A 23,323-nucleotide genomic window follows, 5' to 3' on the forward strand; every position below is an offset into this window, starting at 1 on the left:
ATTAAAAAGTTCCTTACTGGAGCTTTAACTGGCAAATTTTCTGACTGTTAGGGCCAGACTGAAGCAGACAGTCTACTGAAGTCCCATGATGACTTGCAGTGGTGTATTGAAGATAAGCGCTCCTTAAATTCTTATTTGAGTGAAAGTTTTTACTGAGTTGAAGCATCATTCAAGCTTGAAGAGAAGGTCCAGGAGGTTAATAATGAGTGTTTTAAGCAAAACTGCCCCTACCTGTCACCAGGGGACTCTGTGCCGGACTCTGCTCCATCAGCACCATATGTTGGAGCAGAGGACTGTGCGCCCCGTGCCCGCCTGTTCCCGCTCCAGCCTCTGCCAGGTAAGGGGTCAAGTGGCCACCGGAGAGGAAGGGAGGGCTGAGGGAGAGAGCCGGCTGCAGACCCCCGTCCTGCTGAGCCGAGGTCACCTGGAAGGAGAAAGACGTAGGAAGAAGAAGAGGAGGTTTTGGTTAAATGCTCCCAGAATCTGAAGATAAACACATGCACATGAAGTCTGTGTGCAATTCTCCCCCTCACATTTGAAGCAGCCGTGGCCGTGGCAGTAGCGGGCAGCCCCAGGGTGATGTTGGGTAAGGATGGTGAAGTGTAGAGGGACAGCTGGTTAACGGAGCCCCGCTCAGCACCGCTGCACAGCCTCTGGGCCAGAGACGCCTGGGAAGCACATTTAAATGATTTATTCATGTTTGCATCATGAAGAGGGAACGGCACTGCAGCAGTGATGTCCGCACATGAGGAGAGAGCTACGGGGCGATGTGAAATCGTCACAGCGACAGGCCTCCTCCACACTGCCTGAGTGCTCCTAATGGCTGCCACAAATAGCTCCTCGCCAGCTCCTCGGCTGTCTCCCTCCTCTGCAGACCCATCGTGCCGCGCTCGGAGCCTCTGTAGATGCTACAGGCAGCTATGTTTAAAAGCTAATAAAGCTGCAGCACAAAGATGCATAATTTGTTTATAATTTAGCCTAAAGTGGATTCTCTGCGAGAGCAGCAATGTGAAACTTTGCGCTTATTTCAGGAGCGTTCATCTCGTACTGAGGCTTTTCAGCTGAGAGCTCATGATTGGAGCTATTATACATAAATTAGCATATAATCTTAATGTTTTAACGCTCCAAATTACAAGTAAAAGGCTTTACATCTATTTTTTTGTGTCTGCAGAGGAAAATCAACAGATGCTAAAACTTTCTGCAGGAGTTAAAAATGCAAATCTTAAAAACCTTCAAAAATCAAACCACCTCAGTGTTGTTGGAGACGGACACAGTGATGCCGTTCTCGTTGGGGATGTTGTTGGAGCTGTTATTCGGCGAGCTGGGGCCTGAGCCGGGGGCGCTGCTGCACGCCGAGTCTGAAATAAATGCAAAAGTTAGACGCAGAAATATGGATGTTGAAGAGGAACCACGTGTGATCGAGGTGTCCTCACCTGCCATGTCGAGCGAGCGTTTCTTGGCCGTGGTGATGGGGCTGTCCCGGCGACGCAGCAGCGGGCTGCTCCTCCGCTCGCTAACCTTCTGCTTCAGCCGGGAGCGCAGCTTCAGGTTGGGCTCGGAGGCTGGAAGAAAGACATTCATCAGCTGCTGTAATCTTTAAAGAGGAGGCAACAGAGCACCAAAGAATGGTGAAGTAGACTGAAAGTGTGATTGACTGTAAGCAGGAACACCTGAGTCTGATTATCTGTGTTTTTCTTCAATAAGAAGTTAAAGTAGCTAAACACTTTCTTTCGAACATCTTCTTCTCAGCTTTGGACGAATCAATCCAAAGGGTGGGAGAGTTACCTGAGCTCCAGTCTCACAGGCTCAGACTGAGAGCTCCACACATCGATCCGTCCACAGAGGCGCTCTGTTATAAAACCTGTGTGCTCGACATATTGGTACACACCACTTCTCCTTTATTGTACGACTCCCCCCTCCCTCCCTCCTTCCTGTTCCAGTGCTTTCTGAACTTGCCAAAATCTGATCCACTTTCCCAACAACATCGCGGCTAAAGAGCAATTAGCTCCAATTTGGGAGCCATGTCTGAATGCCTAAAGGCCTCCTGGTCTTTTGTGCGCGCTGTGGCCGACTTGTGAATGGAGACAGAGAGAAGGGAACGGCATGTCACCTTGGCTTCAGCCGCGGAGGCTAACGCTTTGTTTACTTTGCCCTGCCAATCAGCAGAGTCGGATAATTTCGCTATTCATTATCCAGTTTTTAATTACTAAAAGAGGCCGGAATCCAAAGTGGTACCCCGCTAACCCCTGATTGTGACATAACCAGATTAATCTGCCACTTTATGTCTTACTTTAAGCAGATGGTAAAGATCAGGAAAGGAAGCACATGGAAAATGTGCACAGAGGAATAAAAATGAGAGGGAAAGAGGCGACAATAAGGTCCCAGTTTCACTGTAGATAGTAAACAACACAGAGGCCTCATATTACAGCAGTATGAGCCTGAAAGAGGACAACCTAACGAGGAATTCACCAGAGGTGACACCCACAGCTACACACACAATGCACTGTCCCCCCACAGAGGTGAAAGGCTGTGTTTGCGCCGGGTGACATCCTGAGTTCAGCTTTGTAGAAGCAGGGGAGCTCCTCTCATCTGGGCTTCAAATGACGCCATGCAGCAGGAGCAGTCTGAGTATGAGCCATTGTACCCATGTGAAGCCCGGGACCAGCAGGCTTCGCTCTGCTCCTGCACAATGAGTCAGCGCGCCTCAAACTTTCCCATCCTCCATCTACGGCTTTCTGAAGTATTCATGTGGACGTGAAGGATCGTAAGTTCATGTGATGCTCTCTCAACCTGAAATGTGTCTCATGTATGAAGCTTTAAGTTTGAGAAACAGGCCACACAGCTTCTGGTGCGGGTCCTTGTGATATCACGCATCCACTACTGCAACTTCCTCCTGGCCGGCCTCCCTGCATGTATCCCCGCTGTTAATCTCTCTCCACTGGCTTCTAGTGGCTGCTCCAATCAAATTCAAAGCTCTTCTTCTGGCTTACAAAACAATGACAAGAACGGCTCCTGTCTACCTTAAGTTCCTCATCCAGGTCTACACTCCTTCTCGTCCACGTCTTGCGGCTCCAAATCACTAGCCAGACTCTTCTCCTCTATTGTTCCCAAATGGTGGAATTAGTCTTTTCCTACTTTGAAGAGATGTCTGAAGACTCATCTGTTCAGGGAACACTTAGGTCCTCAATCTAGGCCTTCTCCTCTTTGTCCTCAGGGGTAGAATGAGTCAGAAGGTCTAAGACTTTTTAACCAGCCCAAAACAGCACATCACCCCGATGTTCATCTCTCTTCATTGGCTTTTAGTAGCAGCTCTAATCAAATTCAAAGCTCTTCTTCTGGCTTACAAAACAATGACAAGAACGGCTACTGCCTACCTGGGGTCCCTCATTCAGGTCTACACTCCTTCTCTCCTACTACACTCTGCTTGTGAAAGACGCTCCCAGCCCAGCGCGGCTCCAAATCACTAGCCAGACTTTTCTCCTGTGTTGTTCCCAAATAGTGGAATAAATAACCTAACTCTATATGATCTACAGAGATGTTTGAAGAATCATCTGTTTAGGGAACACTCAGGACCTTAATCTGACCCTTCTACTCTTTGTCCTCATGGGTAGAATGATCCAGAAGGTCTAAGACACAGCTCTTTGTGAATTTTCAGCACTAATGACTGAATGTTATTGAAGGTTAAACTACATTGTTCCTTCTGTCTAAATTCTTGCTTGTGTTGTACATTGCTTTGGACAAAAGTGTCTGCTAAACGAAACTGTAGAACTGTAGAGACGAACACAAGGGTGCTGTTGCATCCATTGACCGTTGTTGGGAGTCATGGGTGCTGGGCTGTAAAATAAAAGGGGCTCTAACCTCCCCAGAGCGGCCATTATCATAAGTAAACCCCGCAAAGGACGTCATCGCTGTGGGCAAACACCAGGGTGGCATGGTCCTCTCCTCTCCTGCAGCTGAGAATGAGCCTTAGAGAAGTCAAGGGATGATCAGAGGAGTGATCAACTCCCTTCTTCAATCATTTCCATCATCCCGCCTCAAATAATTCACTTTCCAAGAAGCAAAATGTCAGGGAAGTCCTCCATCTCTCCTTTTTCTATCCCTCTCTTCTTCGTCTCTTGCAGGGAGGAATGTGGCTGTGTGGGCCAGTGTCAACTGTGGTCTCTCTGCTGTTGTAGCCAGCAGCCCCAAGGCGCAGAGTCAACACGGGGAGCAGCGCTCCGCTGTAGCCTCCTGCCGCCGCGTTAAGTGAATAATTGCACTGTGAGATGACCGCTGCTTCACAGCTACACCGCTGCAACCCTTTTCTGTTTTTTTGTTTCACACACATGTAGAGGCGAGCCGTGCACACAGCTGGTTGTGCTCTGGAATCACGGAGGAGTAACTTGACGAAGCACTTTTTAAAAGGGGTCAACGGTGAATGAGCATGTAAAAGTAGCACTCATCAAGTCGAGATAAGAGTTCTATAAAGATAAAGCACAATCTCAGCTAAAGTGAAAGTAAAATTAAGCTCAACAGACGAGACTTCCAGGTGCAGGCTGATGAGTTAAAAGTGAGAGTATCGTACGCTTAACTGAGGTGAGAAATATTGCAGTTGTGAATTACCTGACCCAAAGCAATTACCCATATTGAAAACAATAAAGGACAAACAATAGAGCCCTGGGGAACCCCTAAAGTAATTATTACATAGTCCCAGATGATAACGCCTTCAAATAAGATCCTTTAGAGGATGCTTGTTCCAAAGTTTAATTATCAAAGCAGAGAAAATACTACAACAGCACACATCGAAGCTTTCATTCAACCAAAATCTGAGAGATGCTCTCAGCCAGCGAGAGGAATTGTGATTAAAATTTGTGGTAATGAACACAAACAGGGTCAAGGTTAAGTTTCTTAAGACTGTTGATTTAAAACAACCCCCCAGGATAAAGAACTCTTAAAACGAATAAAATGTCAGCTTCCAAAACAGTAAAAAACCTCCTTCTCTCTATTGAACTCTCCCTCTATTGAACTCTTGAACCACCTACGCTTCTACTCTCTCAAAGACTCTCATGTGGGGGATGCTGGGAGACCCTGACAGCCTAATGTGGATGTGATTAATGGTGCAGGGCCATGATGCCTGATCCAAATTATGCTGGACGTGAGGCTGCATAGAGGCAGCTGGACGTGAGAGCTGCTAGTCAGAGTGTGTGTGTGATTCTGCGTAGAAGCAAACAGGACAGCTCCACGCTGCCAAAACTCATGTGTAAGTGTGTGTATGTGTGTGTGTGTGTGAGATGTACCAGTTTTTCGCAGTGGGAAGTCATCACGGGGGTTGTAGACACCCAGCACAGGGTGGTTGTAGGTGGACACGCCAGTCTGTGGAGGCGAGCTCTGGTCCAGAGAGCTGTGCTGGGTTTTGCTGTGGAACAGAAACACAAATACCCAGAGTGTTAAAAACACAGAAACAAACATCACGTTTCCAAAGGCGAAAAAACACAGCGGACATGTGGCTCAGGGAGTAATCCTCGCAATGCAATGAAGACCATAGCTGTCAAATATCTGTATGATTAACGCATCATTCAAATCCTTTTGGCAGGGCCTGCAGACATGTGCCGCCATCTGCTCGCTGCCTACAGAGTAAGGTGGCGTTTGCATGTTCCTGACTAGAGCGTGTGGACACTTTTCTCAAAGTGAGGGGGAGTCCGATGAGAGGAGCAGATTTACATTTAGGAGAAGAAGGTGTAAAGAAGAAGCAGAGCCAGCCAGGCTGATATAGAAAGAGAAAGTTTGGAAAGTCCTGTGGGTGTTTAATTACACAGGAACATTATGCAGCCTTACTTATTTAGTTTTGCATTTTGTAGTTTAAGTGCTTTTATGGTGGAAAGTAAACTTCATAAGCATCCAAAATTTATGAAACGAAGCAGAAGTGGGAGAAAAAATCCCTACAGCATAACACTGTTATATATCACAATATACAGTATCCAGAAAGTTCTCACAGTGCTTCACTTTTTCCACATTTTGTTTACAGCCTGGAATAAGTCTCTGTATATTGCTGCTTTCATCTTTTGGACTCCCAGTTCCTGCGGCTGAAAAACATCCCCACAGCATGATGCTGACACCGCCATGCTTCACTGTAGGGATGGTATTGTTGAGCGGTGCCTGGTTTCCTCCAAACATCCACTCCAAGGGGTTCAACCTTCTGGTCTGAGAGTCCTTCAGGGGCCTTTAGGCAAACTCCAGGTGAGCCACCATGAGCCTTTTACTAAAGACTGGCTTCTGTCTGGACACTCTACCATACAGGCCTGATTGGTGGATTGCTGCAGAGATGGTTGTCCCTCTAGAACAGGGATCTCAAACTCGTGCCATGGAGGGCCAAGAGGGTGCAAGTTTTCTCTCCAACTAAAAACTCCACCAGCTGATTTCACTGGTTACCCCACCTTCAATCAGAGAGCAGGGACTAATCAGTGAAATCAGCTTGTGGAGTTTTTGGTTGGAAACAAAACCTGCACCCTCTTGGCCCCCCATGGCACGAGTTTGAGATAGCTGTTCTAGAAGGTTCTCCTCTCTACACAGTGAACCTCTGGAACTCTGACAGTTACCATTGGGTTCTTGGTCTCCTCCCTGGCTAGGGCCTTGTTCACACGTATGCTGAGCATTTCAGAAATAAAATTTGTCTTTAAAAATACTTTGGTCCACACGCAGCAGGCAAATCTGCAAATAAGTGCGGCTTAAGGTTTGCCAAACCAAGTTAGCAATGTTTTCAAGACATAAAACTCATGCCAGCCAATCAGATTGAGCCCCATCATTCAGCTGTGGTGTTTGAGAATTGAAAACTATGTTTCCCCGCAACTATTTGAAACCATGAAGTTTTTCAAAACCTTTACTGTGTCCAGAGTTTTCAGAAACATCGTTCTTTGGAGACGTAAAGCTGCAGTTTCTTGTGAATGCTGATTCCCAGATACCCAGCTACGTGTAGGGATGGGTACCGAATTAGGTACTTTTATAGGTAACGACCAAATTCTGTCAAAAGTATTGGGTATCGATCCGTGTAAAATCAAAAGGTACCATGTTCAGGTACCTAAGTGCATCTTTGTGACTGTAAACACAAAAAGTACCAAAAATTGGTACCGTTGAGTACCAGCACGGAATGCAAGGTACCAGGCATCTGTACCGTATCGTTTCAAAAATGAAAGGTACCCATCCCTATTTACGTGTGGACACAGCCTAAGACTTTTTTCCCCAGATCGCTCAGTTTAGACGGGGGTCCAGCTCTAGGAAGAGTCCTGGTGGTTCTGAGTCCACTGGGCTCATTGGGACCTTCAAAGCAGCAGAGATGTTTCTGGACCTTTCCCTAGAGTCGTACCTGAAGACAGTCCTGTCTTGGAGGTCTCCAGACAGTTCCTTTGACTTCGTTTTTATTTGTTTTTATAAATTTGCAAAGATTTCCAAGGCTGTGACATGAAATGTGGACAAAGCGAAGCGATGTAGGGACTTTACAGATGCACGTTACGGTAATGCAGGACTCCCTGAGAAAGTCCCTGCAAACAGGAGTTTCAAATTCTACAATTTGTTATTAGGCGGGCATTTTTATTTGCATGTTTGCATTATTTCTTCCTTTTGTCGTGCATAGTGTTCACTGTTACATATGACGGCCAGCCGTGCACACCTGCAGAAAGAGCTCAGGAGATGCTACAATAAACATTCACAGCCCAGCCTGAGGTGTGAGAGCCCTATCATCAGGTTCCAATATCCTGCCCTCACATGCATGTGTGTGTGAGTGTGTGTGTGTGCCTGTCTTTGTTTTATAACCCTGCTGCATCCATCGCTCAGTCAGGCTCATACAGCGTGGCAGGTGACGAGGAGAGGAAGCTTGGTGACAGATTGAGACACAAACTGATACATTATTCATCTGCTGTCAGAGGGAGGGAGAGAATTACAGTCCTAACTTATGAGAGCTTCCTCCCTGGCTTACAATCATTACATAAGACTGGATTTTAAGTGTTTTTTCTTTATGATGCAAAGAACTGCAAGCGAGTGCAAAGTTACACTTCAATCTTTTTTTTCTTATTGTTTAAGAAGCTGCTGTTCCTCACCGGTACCAGTACGGAGCGTCGTTTGGGAGGCCTCCCTGGTTGAGGCTGCGTTGAGCGAGCGCTTTCTTCTTGTTCAGGACGAACTCCTGCAGCCGCATCTTCACCTCGGTGCTCGCCACAGCACCTGAGGAAGGAAGACGGAGAGGAAATTAAGAGGAAGCATCCTCCAAAGAGAGCAGAGAGCAGAAGACAGTGTGGGAGTGTGTAATTCCTGACCCAGGAGATAAGTAAGAAGCTTAATGTGCTGAGTTATGTTCACGTTAGGACTTTGAAGGAGACTGCAGGAAATTCACCACAAACCACACTTACGCAGGTACACGTGAGAGCAAACAGCGCAGAGCAGCCCTAATCTTCCCCTTTCAAACACACACACACACACACACTTGACTGGCACGGATGCAGCCCTGCTCTGTAACCACTTTCCATACAGTGTGTAAACTGCTCTCAAGGACTCCTGTCCACTGGCTTTCAATGAACTGTTGAGAGACATCCAGCAGGCAGCGGTAATAGCTCAGCTCGCCTCTCCCCTCCTCCTGCGCCAAGGCCACCGGCTAATACAGCTCGTTTACCGCCGTGAATACACCGGTTCTCCGAGTAAAATGGAAACACACACACACACAGTGACCTTTGAATCCACAGAAACACACACTGATCTCACTGGCTTCTTTAACCTCGGAGTGTTTTGAATAAAAAGCTCTTGAAAAGTTGTTCGCACAGTTTTCGCTCCTTCATCCCAAACTTACTCTCCTGTCCTCGCTCCTTGTTCTTCAGCAGCAGGAGTTTCTGCTCCCTCTGCTGCTTCTCCAGCTCCTGCTCCAGACGGTGGTTCTCCATCTTCCTCTGGTGCTCCAGCAGCTCCTGCTGGTGCTTCAGCGCCAGGAGCTCCTGTTGCTGCTGCAGGAGGAAACCACAGAAATGCAGAACGTTTAAAGTCATATTCTGAAAAAGTTTGCTTCCTTTGCTTTATTCGCCATCTGATGTAATTATCTCACCATCTGAAATCATTAATAAAGACAGCTGTTTGAAGCAATAAAATAAAACCTTTTCAATCCCTTTAAATCCTCAGGCCACAAGCTTAAGCCGTTAAACAAACATAAACATTTTGGCTGCAGCTGAGGCTTCATAAAGATACATAACGCAATCTGCTGCTTCCTCATTGCTCCACATATGAGGGAGAAGAGCATCTGTTTAATGCCTCAGATGTCAAAACGAGTCCTACTCAGGCTTTTATGTTGAAAGAGCGAACTAGACGGTTTGTTCTGTTCAAAAAAGAGTCAAAAAGAAACTCCCCGTCAGAGGCAGGATGTTCTCACAAACACCGCTCAGCAAACGCTGGAGTGTCCTTGAACGAGCCCCAGAAACTGAGTGAGTCAGCACGGATAAAAGCTTCAAAATAAAGGCCTGAAACTTCAAAGCTGCACTTGTTCGACGTAAGACTCCAAATCTGGAGTCCTGTGGTGGATGTTTCTGAGACAGATGTTGTGTCAACTGTGAGATGCTGAAGGTGAGAGGAAGATGAAGCTCTTCACACTGAGTTTCCTTTTCTCTTCATGCTCCTGACCCAAGCTGTGAAGGGTTTGAGGAGTGTGTGGTGGGTTGTGTGTGTGCTGCAAGGATGTGGGAGTGTGTTTGCTGACATTTGAGAGGATGCGTAGGTTTTAATGCTTGTTAGCCTGAGTGTGTGTGTGTGAGTGTGTGAGTGTGTGTGTGTGTGTACAGAAGCTGTGAATGAGGCTGATTGAGGACGGGCCTCCCTGCTCAGTCTGTGCGTCACAGGTTTCCACCTGAGTGGTCCTGCAGCCCCCCCACATGCCAGACAGACAGCGTGAGTCCTCATGTGACTTCAAGAATCAGCCAATCAGAGGGGAGACACAGAGCGTCAGCACGTTTGTTCAGTGGAGTGTGTGAGGATGGAGGAAAGAAACAAAAGGGATCAGAATTTTGGAAGAAGCAAGAAAACTACAGAGCGAAAGCATGCGCTAAAGTACAGAATCACATAAAACCAAAAGGTACCATGTTAAGGTACCTAAAGGCATCCTTGTGACTGTGAGAGGGTGGAAGAGTAGGCGATTTTCCATGCGGGACATGAACACAGCATTGCAAGGTTATATACTGAAGAATAAATATGTTAAACTGAAAAACTCTGAGATTTTATGATTAAAAGAATTTATATTTATGACCACATTGACACATGCAAAGTACCCAAAATTGGCACTGTTAAGAACTGATACCAATTGCCAGGTACCGGGTATCAGTACCATATTGTTTCAAATATGAGAGGTACCCATTCCTAGTGCTTCGGAGTTAAAATGTGTTTTCAGTGGCAAAAAACATGCGCTAAAGTGCCCTCGATAATGCGCGAGAAAAAATTGCCTTGTGCCCTTTTTTTTACTCCTGCCCTTCAAAAAGTCTGCGTACGCCACTGCTATAGTGAAAAGTAAAGAAGAAAAAGAAGAAGAAGATGACGAAAAAGTAAAAGGAGAAGAAGGAGAAGAAGAAGAAGCAAGGAGCAGAGGAGGAAGAAGAAGAAGGAGAAGAGGAAGTAGAAAAGATGTAGAAGAAGGAGCAGAGGAAGATGATGAAGTAAAAGATGAAGAAGAAGATGAAGAAAAAGAAGAAGGAGAAGAAGAAGAAGAAGAGGAAGAAGAAGAGGTAGGAAAAGAAGAAGAAGAAGAAAAGGAGGGAGATGATGATGATGATGATGATGATGAATAAAAAGAGGAACAAGATGATGAAGAAGCAAGGAACAGAGGAAGATGAAGAGGAAGAAGATAATGAAGCCAGAAGCAGAGGAAGAAGATGATGATGCAGAAGAAGAGGTAGGAGAAGAAGAAGAAGAAGGAGAAGAAGAAGGAAAAGAAGGAGAAGAGGAAGTCAAACAACAACAAGAAGGAGACAAGAGGAAGAAGAAGAAGAAAGAGGAGAAGAGGGAAAAGAAGAAGAAGAAGAAGAAGAAGAAATGGAAGAGGAACTAGAAGAAGAAGATGAAGAAGAAAAATAAGTCTTTCGATTCTGTATGGTACAGCTGCACATAGAGAATTCATGTGAACACTGGATAAAAACGAACAACCTGGAATATTTTCATATGACATTTCAGCAGCTTTGCGGTGCGTTCGAGGGCCCTGGTGTATTACAGCTTCAGCATGTGGGCGTGCTGATCTAGATTCCTGCTGTATATCCAGGTCACTTTGATATAAATGTGTAATTCCACCTCAGACTTCCACTCTGATTTAAATTACCTCTGTGTTTGTCTTATATTTGTGTTATTCGACCTTGATACTGAAGGAGAGGCTGGACCAGGACTTGAGTGCCAGGGTTGGGTTATGTAACACAGCAGCAGCAGCAGCAGCACATCAGTCTGTCTGGATCCGAGCACATCCTCCCATCGCTGTTATCCGTCCCTAAAGTTGAAGCAAATGAATCCAGAGTGGCTCTTTGTTCTGCGCTCCCTCTTTACTCGCAGCAGAGTGCTTTAGAGCCCACAGAGCTGCTGCAGTCTGTTAATGAAGAACTGTGGCAGACTAAATGAAGAGCTGCCTCCGCGTTCTTTCTCCAAACTTTCATCAAACAGGTTCGTGAGACCGGGGTGTCGCTTCCATTTTGGATTGCTGCCTCTTGGATCTGAACTTCGGGAAACTTGAAACTTGTTTGTTTGCATCACTGCGACTTTGATGAGTGATGGTGCAACTTTGCTCCTTTTTCTAAACAACATATGGTATCTGGCTCTGAGTCAGGTTTGACGTCTCAGCTGAAAACACGAATTCGTACCTGGATGTGTTCCTGGAGCTGGGCCTCGTGTTGGCGCGACAGCTGCTCGTGCTGTCTCTGAAACTCAGCGATGAGGATCTGCCGCTGGATCTGCTGCTTCTGCTTCAGGGTCAGCAGCTCCTGCTGCAGCTGCTGCTCGCGCATTGAGGACGCCACGACACCACCGCCGCCGCCGCCACCAGGGCTGGACGACTGCTGCTGGCCGGGCGGGGAGAGCGATGACACCTGCTGCTGCTGCTGGTGGTGGTCCACGCGCAGGTCCATGGGGATGGCGGCTGGAGGGAGACGCAGGGGCAGCGCTGAGTTGATGTCCACTGGAAGAGACAGAAAAGAGTGTTGGAATGTGGCTCAACCATCAAAGGAGGAATAAAGAAAGGAGAAGAGGAAAGGAAGAAGGGTAGTGGTCTAGGAAACAAAAAAGTGATTCAACAAACTTTTCTTTCATCCTGAATAAATTACAGAGCCAGGATCACAACAGACAAACTGTCAAAGCGAAGGCTGCTGGAATTTTGGATGATTATAAAGAGGCAACAAAACCAAAACACTGCAGAAGTTCTGAATGACTAAGACGCTCCGGTGCGTCACAGCGTTCCTCAAAGCCGTGCACTGCTGGAGCTGCTTGTCGGGGAGAAACAGCTGAAAGGGATTACTTCAAAGCTCCGCAAAATGTTCGTTAATGCGTCTACCTGCTCGAGGATGCAGAATAAACGCTGGCACCGAACGGCGCCTGGCATCTGCGTCAGTATCAGAGAGATTTGACTTCGTAACAAGCTCGGAGGAGATAACAAACCACCTGAAAGGATCCAGTGTTTGAGGCATTGATTGTTATTTGAGGAGGCTCGCTAAAGGTCCAAACATTCAATATCTGTCAACAGCACTCAATCTTTGTGCAGCAGGCTTTTATTTCCACATCATGACATCAGAAAGACCCTTCTCCAACCCTGACCTCTGACCTTTTAGTGACAGCATCCTCTCCTGGGAACCAGTGGCACAAAACATGTGACGCTCATGCTTTTTTTTTCTACCACACACCTGACAAAGCTTTCATTGAGCCGCCTACAAATCACCGCACACACAGGAAGCCTCCCAATTTACTTCCTCCGCAGTAAATCCGAATAAATAGGAGCCGATTGGTTGATTATTTACCTACGTGTTTGCAGAGAGCGCGGCGACAGCCAGAGATACTCGCCTGGAACTTTGTGCTAATAGAGAGGCAAACACAGCATCACTGGTGCAGCTTATACAGAGCACAAAAACACTTAGAGGAGGGAAATCTCCAGAGCTGCAGCGATTTCACGTCAAACCTGGAGAGATTTGTCGTGATTATTTTTGGATGTCACACTCCTAACTCGATCTAAGTGTGGATAAACGCTCCAGACTCGCCACTTAGGGGTTCTGCGACAACTTCTTAACAGTATTTAACGAGAAGACAGATGTGAATATACACTCAATCCTCTCATTTCCTCCTTTGTGTTTATCAGTCAGGTGGAGCTAACACCGCGGTGGCTTGAGTCATCAGCGCTGTTGGAGAACTGAGCAACAACATGCATCAGGTCCTCAGGGACGCCTGACAATAACATATGAGTCAGAGCCAAATGACATACTCTTTTTTATCACTTTAAATAACCTCTTCATTATCCTGTGTGTGTGACTGACTTCTGATATAACTAAGGAGAAATTAAAGCTCCTGTAAGTAGTTTTTTTTTAAAGCTCCTCAGTATGATAAAAATATGATTGATGTTTTTTTTTTGTTTTTTGGTACAAAAGCAAAATCTAACAGCTGTATTGACTTGAATATGTAGCTTGGTTTGTCTTGGCATGGTGGCGTTTCCACTGACCAACCCCAGGACAGATCCCCAAATAATCGAGACAACCCGTCCCACTTTTTGGTACCTTTCCGTTATGGTGCCAACCAATCCGATCCCAGAAGATCGAGCTACAACACTGCAGACTATTGATTCTCTTTGTTTACCGAGTTTTGTATTTTCGTTGGATGATGTGACTCAGTGGTCCCCAACCCCCGGTCCGTGGACCAGTACCGGTCCGTGAGTCAATTGGTACATAAAGAATACTCAACTTACGTCATTTCAGTATGATTTGAAAAATGACCATATATTCTCCGTCATACCTGTCTATGACTCATTCTTGAAACCAAATCCCCAAGCTAGCAAAATGTACAAAAAAAAAACAACTTTTGGAAAGTTTCTTTAAGCAATGTAAAAGAGCCAATGAGGAGACAAGAAGGAGAGTCTGTGAAAATATTGTCTGACAATTAACCGGTCCGTGGCGCAAAAAAAGTTGGGGAACACGGATGTAACTGACGCAGTTATCGGTATCCAGCTAACGCACTGCTGTGGAAACGCAAACAGGATCAGGGAGAACCAAACTGTACCAGTTCAAAATGGACTGCTTAGTGGGAGGGGGGCCAGATTATAAGAAGACACCCCTCTTTTTGCAACCAATCTTCTGAACAAGACTCTGATAACCAAAATTTACTTTGTTTAAAGAAACCAATTTTCGTTAATGGACATGCTAATGGTTACATTTCTCGATTAACTCTCACACTCTCCTGTCAGTCTCTTAGAAAAACACAGTAAGCTTTTTTTTCACAGATCACATTTTTCAGACGTTTTTTTTGGACGCACAATCTTCAAACATTACACTCTCTAACTTCATATTTTTGTCTGCCCGAAAGTTGTTTAACGTCTGCTGTATTGACCATAATAATCTCAACATTAGCATCATTGTCTTTCAACTCGCTTCACTTTTGGTCTACTTTGCTCTGGACAATCACTGCGTCGCTCCTTTTCTCATCTCCTGTCTATAACTCCTGTCACTGCTGTGATTTACCAAAAGTTGGCGCTCTCTGCTGTTGCAGGCGTGTAGCGACCCTAGACAACAATCAGCATGTGTCAATGGTTAGACCCTTATTATGAGATGATGATATTTGGGCCAATCTGATATTTATGGAACAGAATCATCAAAAAAAAGTAAAAATTGTCAAATTCACCATGAAGAAAAACTCCTCATGGCAGCTTTAAACAACCTTTTTTGTTGAATTTTTTTGTCTATTTGAAAGTTTTCTGACACCAGCTGTCTTTTTGAAGCAAAATGCACCACTCACTGTGAATATCTGCTCCGAAAAGTAAAAAAAAAGACACCGTCCTCCTCACAGTGGGTACAGGAATTAATTTTCAAAGCAGGAAATGCTTCTTGTTTACAGATTTGTTCGCCATTGTAAGTCATAAAAAGGCATCCTTGTTAATTTCAGGCTGTTTTATAACCAGCTAAAACCTCCTCACAGGAGCTTTAAGAAGCAACAACATCTCCAGTTTGGCAGCCGATGAAACCAGACATGAGGCAGACTAACTCCTACAGCCGTGAATCATCCCGTGGAGAAAGCTTCCAAACAAGAATAATGTTGGAAGTGTCTTCAGCACAGTGACATTTGGGTCCCTCTCTGTTTCTCTCTTAATAAAAAAAAAAAAAAAAAAGAGAAGCTCCTGGCAGTTATGTCACCTGGATGTGTGTGAGTCACTTTGCAGATTCAGATCCTGACTCAACATCTTAAGGGAGCCGTGGGCTGAGAGGAGCAGGGACACCGGATTAAGTCTTAAAGGTGACATCGAAGGTAAACAGACGGCCTGATTTCTCTTCTCCTCCTGTTTCCATGCTCTTCCAGCCACAACAAAAGCAAACTGAGACAGAATTATGAGCAGGAGCTGCACTAGTGTCCCCATCACTCACACACACACTGCACACACACTTTCCTCGTACATAATGTTCCTCAAAGGCAGCCGACTCCAGGATAGCTGTATTGATAGTGCTCGCCAAATAAACGGCATCTCCATCACAACAACGCTAATTACCAAAAGAGGGAGCTGCAGAAAGACGTACCCATCAGTGCTCTCCTCCTCCTCCTCCTCTTCCTCAAACTCCTCTCTCCGTACTTATCTCTGCACCCTCTCCTCCTCTTCCTCCTTCACTTCATGGAATCGCTCCCTCCTCTCTCCTTCCTCTGACTTCTCCTCCTCATCCTCGCTCCTGTTTAACCTGATGGGCGTGTCTCTATCTCTCCTCCCCTGGTCTCTCTTGCTCACCCAGCGGTGACATCACAGGGCAGTCGCAGGCATGCAGGCTGTTTATTCTGCAGCCCTCTCTGCTTTTCCAGGAACCGACGTCACACACACACTCACACACACACACACACACACCCACAGCACGCTCTCACTCCCCCTTTCGACCTGCTTTCCTTGCTTCTAAAGGCCGAGGAAAACCCTCCACGCGGTTGTAGCGCATCGAATGTCTCTGCCTCCCACTCACATGCAATCCCCCCCTCCCTGTAATAACCACCTCCTTTCTCCCCCTCCCTCCCTCCCTCTTTATATTCAGTGTGGTTTTAATACCGTGTGCTCACATTCCTGGCCTGGAATTTGCCTGCATTTCCCAAACAAATAAAAACTGCAAAATGGTTTCAGGAGAAGTCTGAGTGAGGACTTTTCCCTGCAGGGAGGCTCCCAGGATTTTTAAAATCTGAGGGATTAAGCTCAAATTGAGGATTTGGGTGTCGCTTTTTCTCTTTTTTTAGAATTTTTTTTTTTTTGTTGGAACAGAATTAGACATTTCTTATATTTTTGTTGCTTTTCAAATACATTGCCTGGCCACACTGCAAAAAACTGAAATCTTAACAAGTGTTTTTATCTTAGTTAAAGTAAAAAACTGTCTGTTTACACTTGATATGAGCCACAGTCAATTGACCAGTCCAGGAAAATGTTTATGTTTTACTTTGTTTAAAGGCAAAAGTCGCCACCAAAAAAAAGGTCACATTCTCCAACTAGCTTTGATTATGGCACCAAGATCTTCATTGATGATGGAAGAGTCTGACCGCTGAGCAAAGAAAACCTTTGCTCAAAGTATCTAACAATATTTTTCTAGTTTAACAAGTTTGTTGAGAAACAAAACTGCAAATTTCTTTCCAAACTTCCACTGAGATCCTTATCCCTACATCCTTTTCTCAGTTTTTTCCAAAGACTTTGACAGTGTAGCGATAGATATCTCAGGCACCGCAGCTCTCAAATGTTACAAATTTCAAACTCTGTTGTTGAAAAACCTTTATTTTTTATTTATTTTATTTTATTTTATTTTATTTATTTATTTTTGTTTTTTTTTACTTATTTATTTCCTTATTTATTTACTTATTATTATTTTATCCTTTTCTGAAAATTAAAATGACAATGAAAATAAATGGTTAAAAAAAAAAAAGAAAAAGAAAAACCTGAGAAACTGACACATTTTCTCCCTGAAACATCAGAAAATTTATCGCTGGTCATTTTCCGTCATTGTAAAACAGCTTCTATATCTGCTCTTCTGCTGTTCAAGGTGACGTTTCAGGATTGTTTTTACACATTCAGACTAGTTGAGAGAAAGGAACAAGAGAGGAACGCTCCTCTGGGAGGTCAAAACACACAAAAAAAGGACGTCTTTGTGTGTGAAGCATTGATGTGCAACCTATTAGACAAACCCGGCCTCCACTTGTCAAAGATAAACTCAGATATCAGCTCATCTTTGTATACAAGAAGTGACGTCAAATGCTCGGTTTACTGATGTACCTGGATAGGGGACGCCATGAGGGCACTTGGAGAAAACCAAAACAATGAGAGTCGTGTCGTCTCAGGAGGGAGCTTCTAGGAATCTTACGCAAGAGGACTTCACTTCCAGTTTGTCAGAGGGAATGAAGCTCCCTGGATGATCTGAAGCTTTTTGTTCCTCTCTCTTTGAGCATTTTTAAGTTAAGTTTTGACATTTTGACGCTTTAAAGGGAATCTCCTCATCTGCTTCCCTTTCACCTTCCCTCTCTGCAGGTTTCATGCCTCTTTATCCTGCATCCTTCCCTTCCACCTCCTCACAACAAATCACAACCTGTTTACAACTCCTCTGGCTCTTATTGCAGGTCTATTTATACCAGACAATGCAGAGAGAGAGGTTCTGGCGTCTCAGATTTAAGACTCGGTTTTTCTCCCACTGCCCGGGCTCCGCACTCGTTAGGCTTAATAGATGTCATACTGAGCCTGAGCACAGGCGCCTGGGAGAAATGTGATCTTTCTTTCTAAACCGTGCGAGAGCATGACAAAGAAGAGGAGATATTCAGCGCAGGGGTTTCACAGTGAATTTAGCAGCAGGGTGAAGATGAGAGGCAACAAGTAGCGCATCTGTTGCAGCTGGAGGTTACTCTCCAGCTCTCTGCTGCTGCTCCAGATTTGGGTTCAGCCTCCTGAGGAAGATAAAGCGTCTCCAGCACAGATTGCCATCTTGTGACCTCTTCAAATGACGAGACGGAACATCAAGTGTGTGACTAGGAGAGAGGGAGGAAGGGGGGACGTGTCAAGGTGCAGCAGGTCTTGTTTTGCCACAAGCGAGCTGGGACTTGTCGCTGCGTCTGCGACGTCACAGGAGGTGAAGGAGGCGAGGTGAACGTGAGGCAGAGGCACGACACGTGGGGCTCGACGTGCGCAGGTCGAGGTGCGGTACGTGCAGGGACACGCCGGGAACTGGTTCCAGTCTGGAATCAAGAGTCAGATCGAACAGGTGATGTCTGACTCTGACAGCTCTTCATTCATTCGAGGATTAAAGCTCTGCGTGTTACATAAACACCCTCTGACACATGTGATGGTGAAACAGCCAATCTGAAGAGATCCTGGGTTGGATAAATCATGAAACTGTGTCTTTAAAGTTGCAGTAACTGAAGCCTGCAGGTGCAGCAGCCACTTTCTGCCTCTACGGAGAAAACAGTTGATGCACACTGCAAAAACACTGACATCTTAACAAGTGTTTTTGTCTTATTTAAAGTAAAAAATGTCGTATTACACTTGGTATGAGCCACATTCACCTGACCAGTCCAGAAAAATGTCTTGTTTCAAGTTATTTCAAGACTAATATGAGGTCTGAATTAGAGCTGAAACGATTCCTTGAATGATTCGAGGTACTCGATTACAAAACTCGAGTAATTTTCTCCGCCTCGAGGAATCGTTTAATTTTTAAAAAGATCAGAGAGTGGTATTTCAAATAGAGCTGAGGCCATATTTAGAGAGTTTTCAGACCCCTCAAGCTACCTCTTATACAAAATAGCAACTAGCAACAAATCCAGCTTCTTTTCTGGAGTTTGGAGACTAATGGGTCATTCTACGAAACGGGTGCCATTTGGGTCCGCAACATTTGATGAAAAAATGTGTCAGTGTGTTTACAAATTTTGGAGCTACCAAAGCAAGTGCTCCTATTGACATGCTGTATCAGAAAATTCTATTTCTTAAAGAGAAAAAAATTCTTTTGAAAAATAACTGCTCTTTAACTAAACAAAAATGTATTTTATCCGATTACTCGATTACTCGATTACTCGATTACTCGATTACTCGATTAATCAATGGGATTTTCAGTAGAATACTCGAATACTAAAATATTCAATAGCTGCAGCCCTAGTCTGAATTGCTTGTAACTGGAGTCTAAAAAGACATTTTTTTACTAATAATCAGGCAAAAACACTTGATAAGATTTCATTTTTTGCAGTGCATCCATAGAGATCCGATTATATAAAGATTAAACAAAACATTTACGAGCGTCAAGCTGCAGCTGATGCATTTTGCATTCCTCCCTATCCCAGGTTGAAGAGAAAGCAGCGCAGCATTGATGCTTTCCGACAGGTGCGCTTCCTTCATCCTGTGATCCAAACAGTCCGGGTCACAAACGCGCGAAAGGGGGCCCCCGGCAGCTCCGTATCCAAGACAACAGATTTCGAGAATATCTCATGAAGTCACTCCGGAGGATTTCAATATTTTATCAGGGAAGCCGGAGGCGCACGCGAAATAACCCCTAGACAACAAGATGAGCGTGCATGTGAAGCTGCAGGGAGCTCCCAGGATGAGAGGAGGGGGTTGTTGAGGTCGGGGGTAAAGAAGAGGATGTGTTTGTTCTTTCAGAGCAACAGGCTGGCGGAGCTGGAGAGATGCACAGGTGCTGATTTTAGAGGGAATCCAAATTGTGCTGGCTCATTATGGAATTAGATGATGCATTATGCATATGTTACATCAGACTTATTTCTCCTTCACATTACCTCATCCCCATCTGTGCCCCTTTCTACAACTCCTTACCCTCATGCTTCAGATTGCCACCTATCTGCACACAGGAACTTCAAACTGCCTTTGTAGCTTCATCTACTGGCTGCCATTTGTCTCCTAACGCCTGACATAAGCTTACAAACAAGAGCTGCAACTCCATTCAACAAAATGGCACTGTGAGGAAGCTGTGAGGAAGCTGTGAGGAAGCTGCAGGAATGCAACACACTCAGAAGCGAGCGTGCGCTCCTGAAACTTGCCATCTGGGTGGAAGGTAGCGTGAGAGTCCGGCTGCACATGTCTTTAAAAAGTGGAGTCCTCTGCATGCAGAGCGGCAGAGGATGCGGTTAATAGTGGGATCACGTACATGCAGGGTTGAGTTTGTCATGCACACACACTGTAAACAAACATAAAAAGAGGAAGAAGGAGGAGTGTGTGTGTCCAACCTGTAGGGATGTGGTTGAGCGCCGACGTCTTCAGCACCTCCAGCTGCTGCTCCTTCCCCAGGATCCCCTCTGTGGGAGAAAGAGCACACTCTGCTTCAAAAATGGTCCGCAACATGTTTCACCACACAGCCTCCACGAACTGCCGATCGTTAGGCGGCGGAGCCTAGAGTCCGAGCGAGCAGGGGCCAGCAGGGTTCAAGTCATCCGCGAGGCTGCGAGCCACCGCCGCTGCTGCTGCTGCTGCTGCGTCCTGAGCCGCTGCCTGGTCCATAACAAAAACAATCTGAGTGTGAATTAGCGGGGAAGGTTTTAGCGGCGGGAGGTTCTAAAAATAAGCCTGAAATGTGTCGGAGAGCGACGGAGCAGCCTTCATCGGCTCCTGTGTGTGTGTGCGAGGGAGAGTGAGAGGGAGAGGAGGGATGTTGGGGCTCGACTGATTCTGCCTGTGCTCAGCATAGCAAATGTGGCTGGCAGCAGCAGCAGCAGCAGCAGAGAGAGGGATGAAGAGGGGGGGGTGAAGAGGGAGGAGGGAGGAGAGGTAAAAATAGCTCACCCTTTTGTGTATAACAGCACATGCAGAGCACGCACACGCAGCGCACATACAGACACAAAGACCTGTGTTTTCATGTGTGCATGCATTTTCCTGCATCTGTGCATGTGTGTGTGTGTGTGTGTGTGTGAGAAAGAGTGTGTAGGCTTTAATTATAGTGGCAACATGAAAAGGCTTTTGTAGCTGCCGAGCCCTGGGAAGACATGGCTATAAAAAGCAGAGCGACAGAGATGGAGGAGGAGGAGGTGGAGGAAGATGAGGAGGAGGATGCATCGGGGGAGAAAGAGGGGGGAAGACAGAGGTAAGGAGGGGAAAGAAAAACAAGAAAACGGCGCAAAAAAAGGGAGGGGAGAGCCGAGGATGGAATTGACATGCATCCCACTCACTCATTCTCGGTGCACATGTATGTATTTTTAGCCGTCATAAGCACCTGATCCATATATACGCACCGAGCACGAGGCTTAAAAGAGATCTGAGGCGCACAAACATGCAATTATTCCTTTGGATGGGAGATGAAAAGCCATGTAAAATCCCTTCGGAGGCATAAAAAAAAAAAAAAGGGAGGCAAAAACAGGCGAGTATCTCACTGTGCATGAGTTATTTCTGGAATCCTCTAAGGAGCAGACTGGCACATACACACACATGCACGCACACTTCATTAGGATGCATTGTGCACTTTTTCATATGTGCTGCAACCACCTTGGGTGTGGACTCGCACATGGGTGTACTCAATGATAAAACCGCCAACTTCCAATCAGGTGTTTAGTCAAATCCAAACTTCTCCGCGGCCTCTTTTCGCACACACTCGTACTAACATGGTGTCGGACTTGATGCAAAAGCTGAGGAAATTTCTCAGGAGGCGTCTCTGAAAAACAAACACTGACGATAGCTGATACCTCTGCATGAGCTTTCATTCAAATCACACACTCAGCCGGGATTTTGCTAGGAAAATCAGCCGCGTCTGTGTCTCATGACACCTGTGGCTTGCCGTAACTCTACGCCACTTTTCCTCCTCACACAAATCATCAGCGGCGGAGGCGGCGGCTGCTGCTTTACATCCCAGGTAAGTGGCAGGGAATTAGGGAGATGTGTGTCTTTGTCTGCGGTCGCTTTAGACAAAGCGTGTAAGCTTTCAGTCCCAAACCGCATGGTTGATACCTGAGACGCACGTGGAGGCAGCACAGGTGTGTATGAACACACACACACACACACTGTAGGAGAGAAGCAGAGTAATGAAGCAGCAAACCACATACACAACCGCCGCACACTCGCTGAGGAGAAGCGCCCTATACCTTGGCAACAGGGTCCATCAATCTTGAATGTAGCCTAGTTACCCAGCAGCCCCCTCCTCCTTTTCCTCTCCTTCTCTCCTTCTCTCTCCTCTTCTTGGTCCCACTGGGCAAGCATCGGGAGACAGGGGAGCTATAAATAGACTCAGCTAGCCTGAGGCAGAGAGTCAGTCAACGCGAGCTAATGCAGCTAGCGCTGGTTTGAAAAACATGCATGTTGTGATCGCGCTGAGGAGGGATTCAAGAGCCAGCAGGATGATTGAGAGCTCTGTGCTGGGTGGCTAAATGTCCTTCTGTGACAGGCCGGGCCTGACCCCCGGACTGCTCTCAGGGCGTCCACAGAGGCCTCTGTTGTGCAGGAGGAAAGAGACGTCTGTCTGTGGCGTTTGCAAAGAGAGAAAGAGAAAAGGGAAGAGAGGAAGGATGCTCCGGCCTCATTACATTCAGCGCACTTCCGTCCTGGCTGCTCCGTCCAGGGTGACTCCGCCGAGCAAGGTGAACCAGACAGGAACAATACGATTAATCAAACACGCCTCTCCTTGAAGAGCTTTTTCCTACGGGGTCGCACAATTCGCTTCCCCCTACAGGGATGACGTCACAGCAGCTGATTAAAGAGACCAGCTGACCCCTGAGTGAGGCCTGACTAGTTTGCGTCCTGTGACCTACTCGCTTCATGCTGGTAGAGTGGGAAAAACACGGCGCTAATGCAATTTGGCGAGGCGTCTGAGCGCGTCTTTGTGCTTCTCCGTGAATGGCGTCATTTGATATAAAATCACAAATTAGTTGGGAATTGGTAATTAGACCGCGGGTGTCTGTTGTGCATCCAGAACGCATCAAAGTCCCCGGGGTCAGTTAATCAACTTAAAAGAACAAAAAGTGAAACTGCGGGGATGCTGACGCTTCAAATGCATCGCACAGCGCTTTCTACACATGGATGTAGGCTTCAGCTTCGCAGCAGGAAGCGAAATCTTCGTCAGGCTTGTCAGAACAAAGAGGCTTCCTTTCTTACAGACGTAAACAGTGAAACAAGTAAAAAGTGTCTTCCCACACCTCGATTCTTGTCCAGCAATCTGGTCTGGCGCTTCAAAACAAGAGC

The 23,323-nt window shown here is 46.0% G+C and overlaps 1 protein-coding gene across 1 annotated transcript in view; it reads right to left on the minus strand.

The window, feature by feature from the left end:
* Positions 1 to 20,858, minus strand: part of LOC141785905 (histone deacetylase 4-like) — a 32,935-nt gene extending 12,077 nt beyond the window's left edge. The window contains exons 1-9 of the mRNA XM_074664508.1: positions 20,389 to 20,858; positions 11,838 to 12,151; positions 8,813 to 8,963; positions 8,070 to 8,193; positions 5,277 to 5,395; positions 1,434 to 1,562; positions 1,249 to 1,358; positions 534 to 668; positions 232 to 424 (exon numbers count right to left, since the gene is read on the minus strand). Of these exons, the coding sequence (XP_074520609.1) occupies positions 232 to 424; positions 534 to 668; positions 1,249 to 1,358; positions 1,434 to 1,562; positions 5,277 to 5,395; positions 8,070 to 8,193; positions 8,813 to 8,963; positions 11,838 to 12,151; positions 20,389 to 20,503 (1,390 nt within the window). The 5' untranslated portion in view covers positions 20,504 to 20,858. The remainder of the gene's footprint in view (positions 1 to 231; positions 425 to 533; positions 669 to 1,248; positions 1,359 to 1,433; positions 1,563 to 5,276; positions 5,396 to 8,069; positions 8,194 to 8,812; positions 8,964 to 11,837; positions 12,152 to 20,388) is intronic.
* Positions 20,859 to 23,323: the final 2,465 nt, after the last annotated feature.

The sequence above is a fragment of the Halichoeres trimaculatus genome, unplaced genomic scaffold (assembly GCF_033239565.1).
Source record: "Halichoeres trimaculatus isolate MK-OKI-2021-1 unplaced genomic scaffold, fHalTri1.1 fHalTri1_scaffold_24, whole genome shotgun sequence".
NCBI classification, from domain to species: domain Eukaryota; kingdom Metazoa; phylum Chordata; class Actinopteri; order Labriformes; family Labridae; genus Halichoeres; species Halichoeres trimaculatus.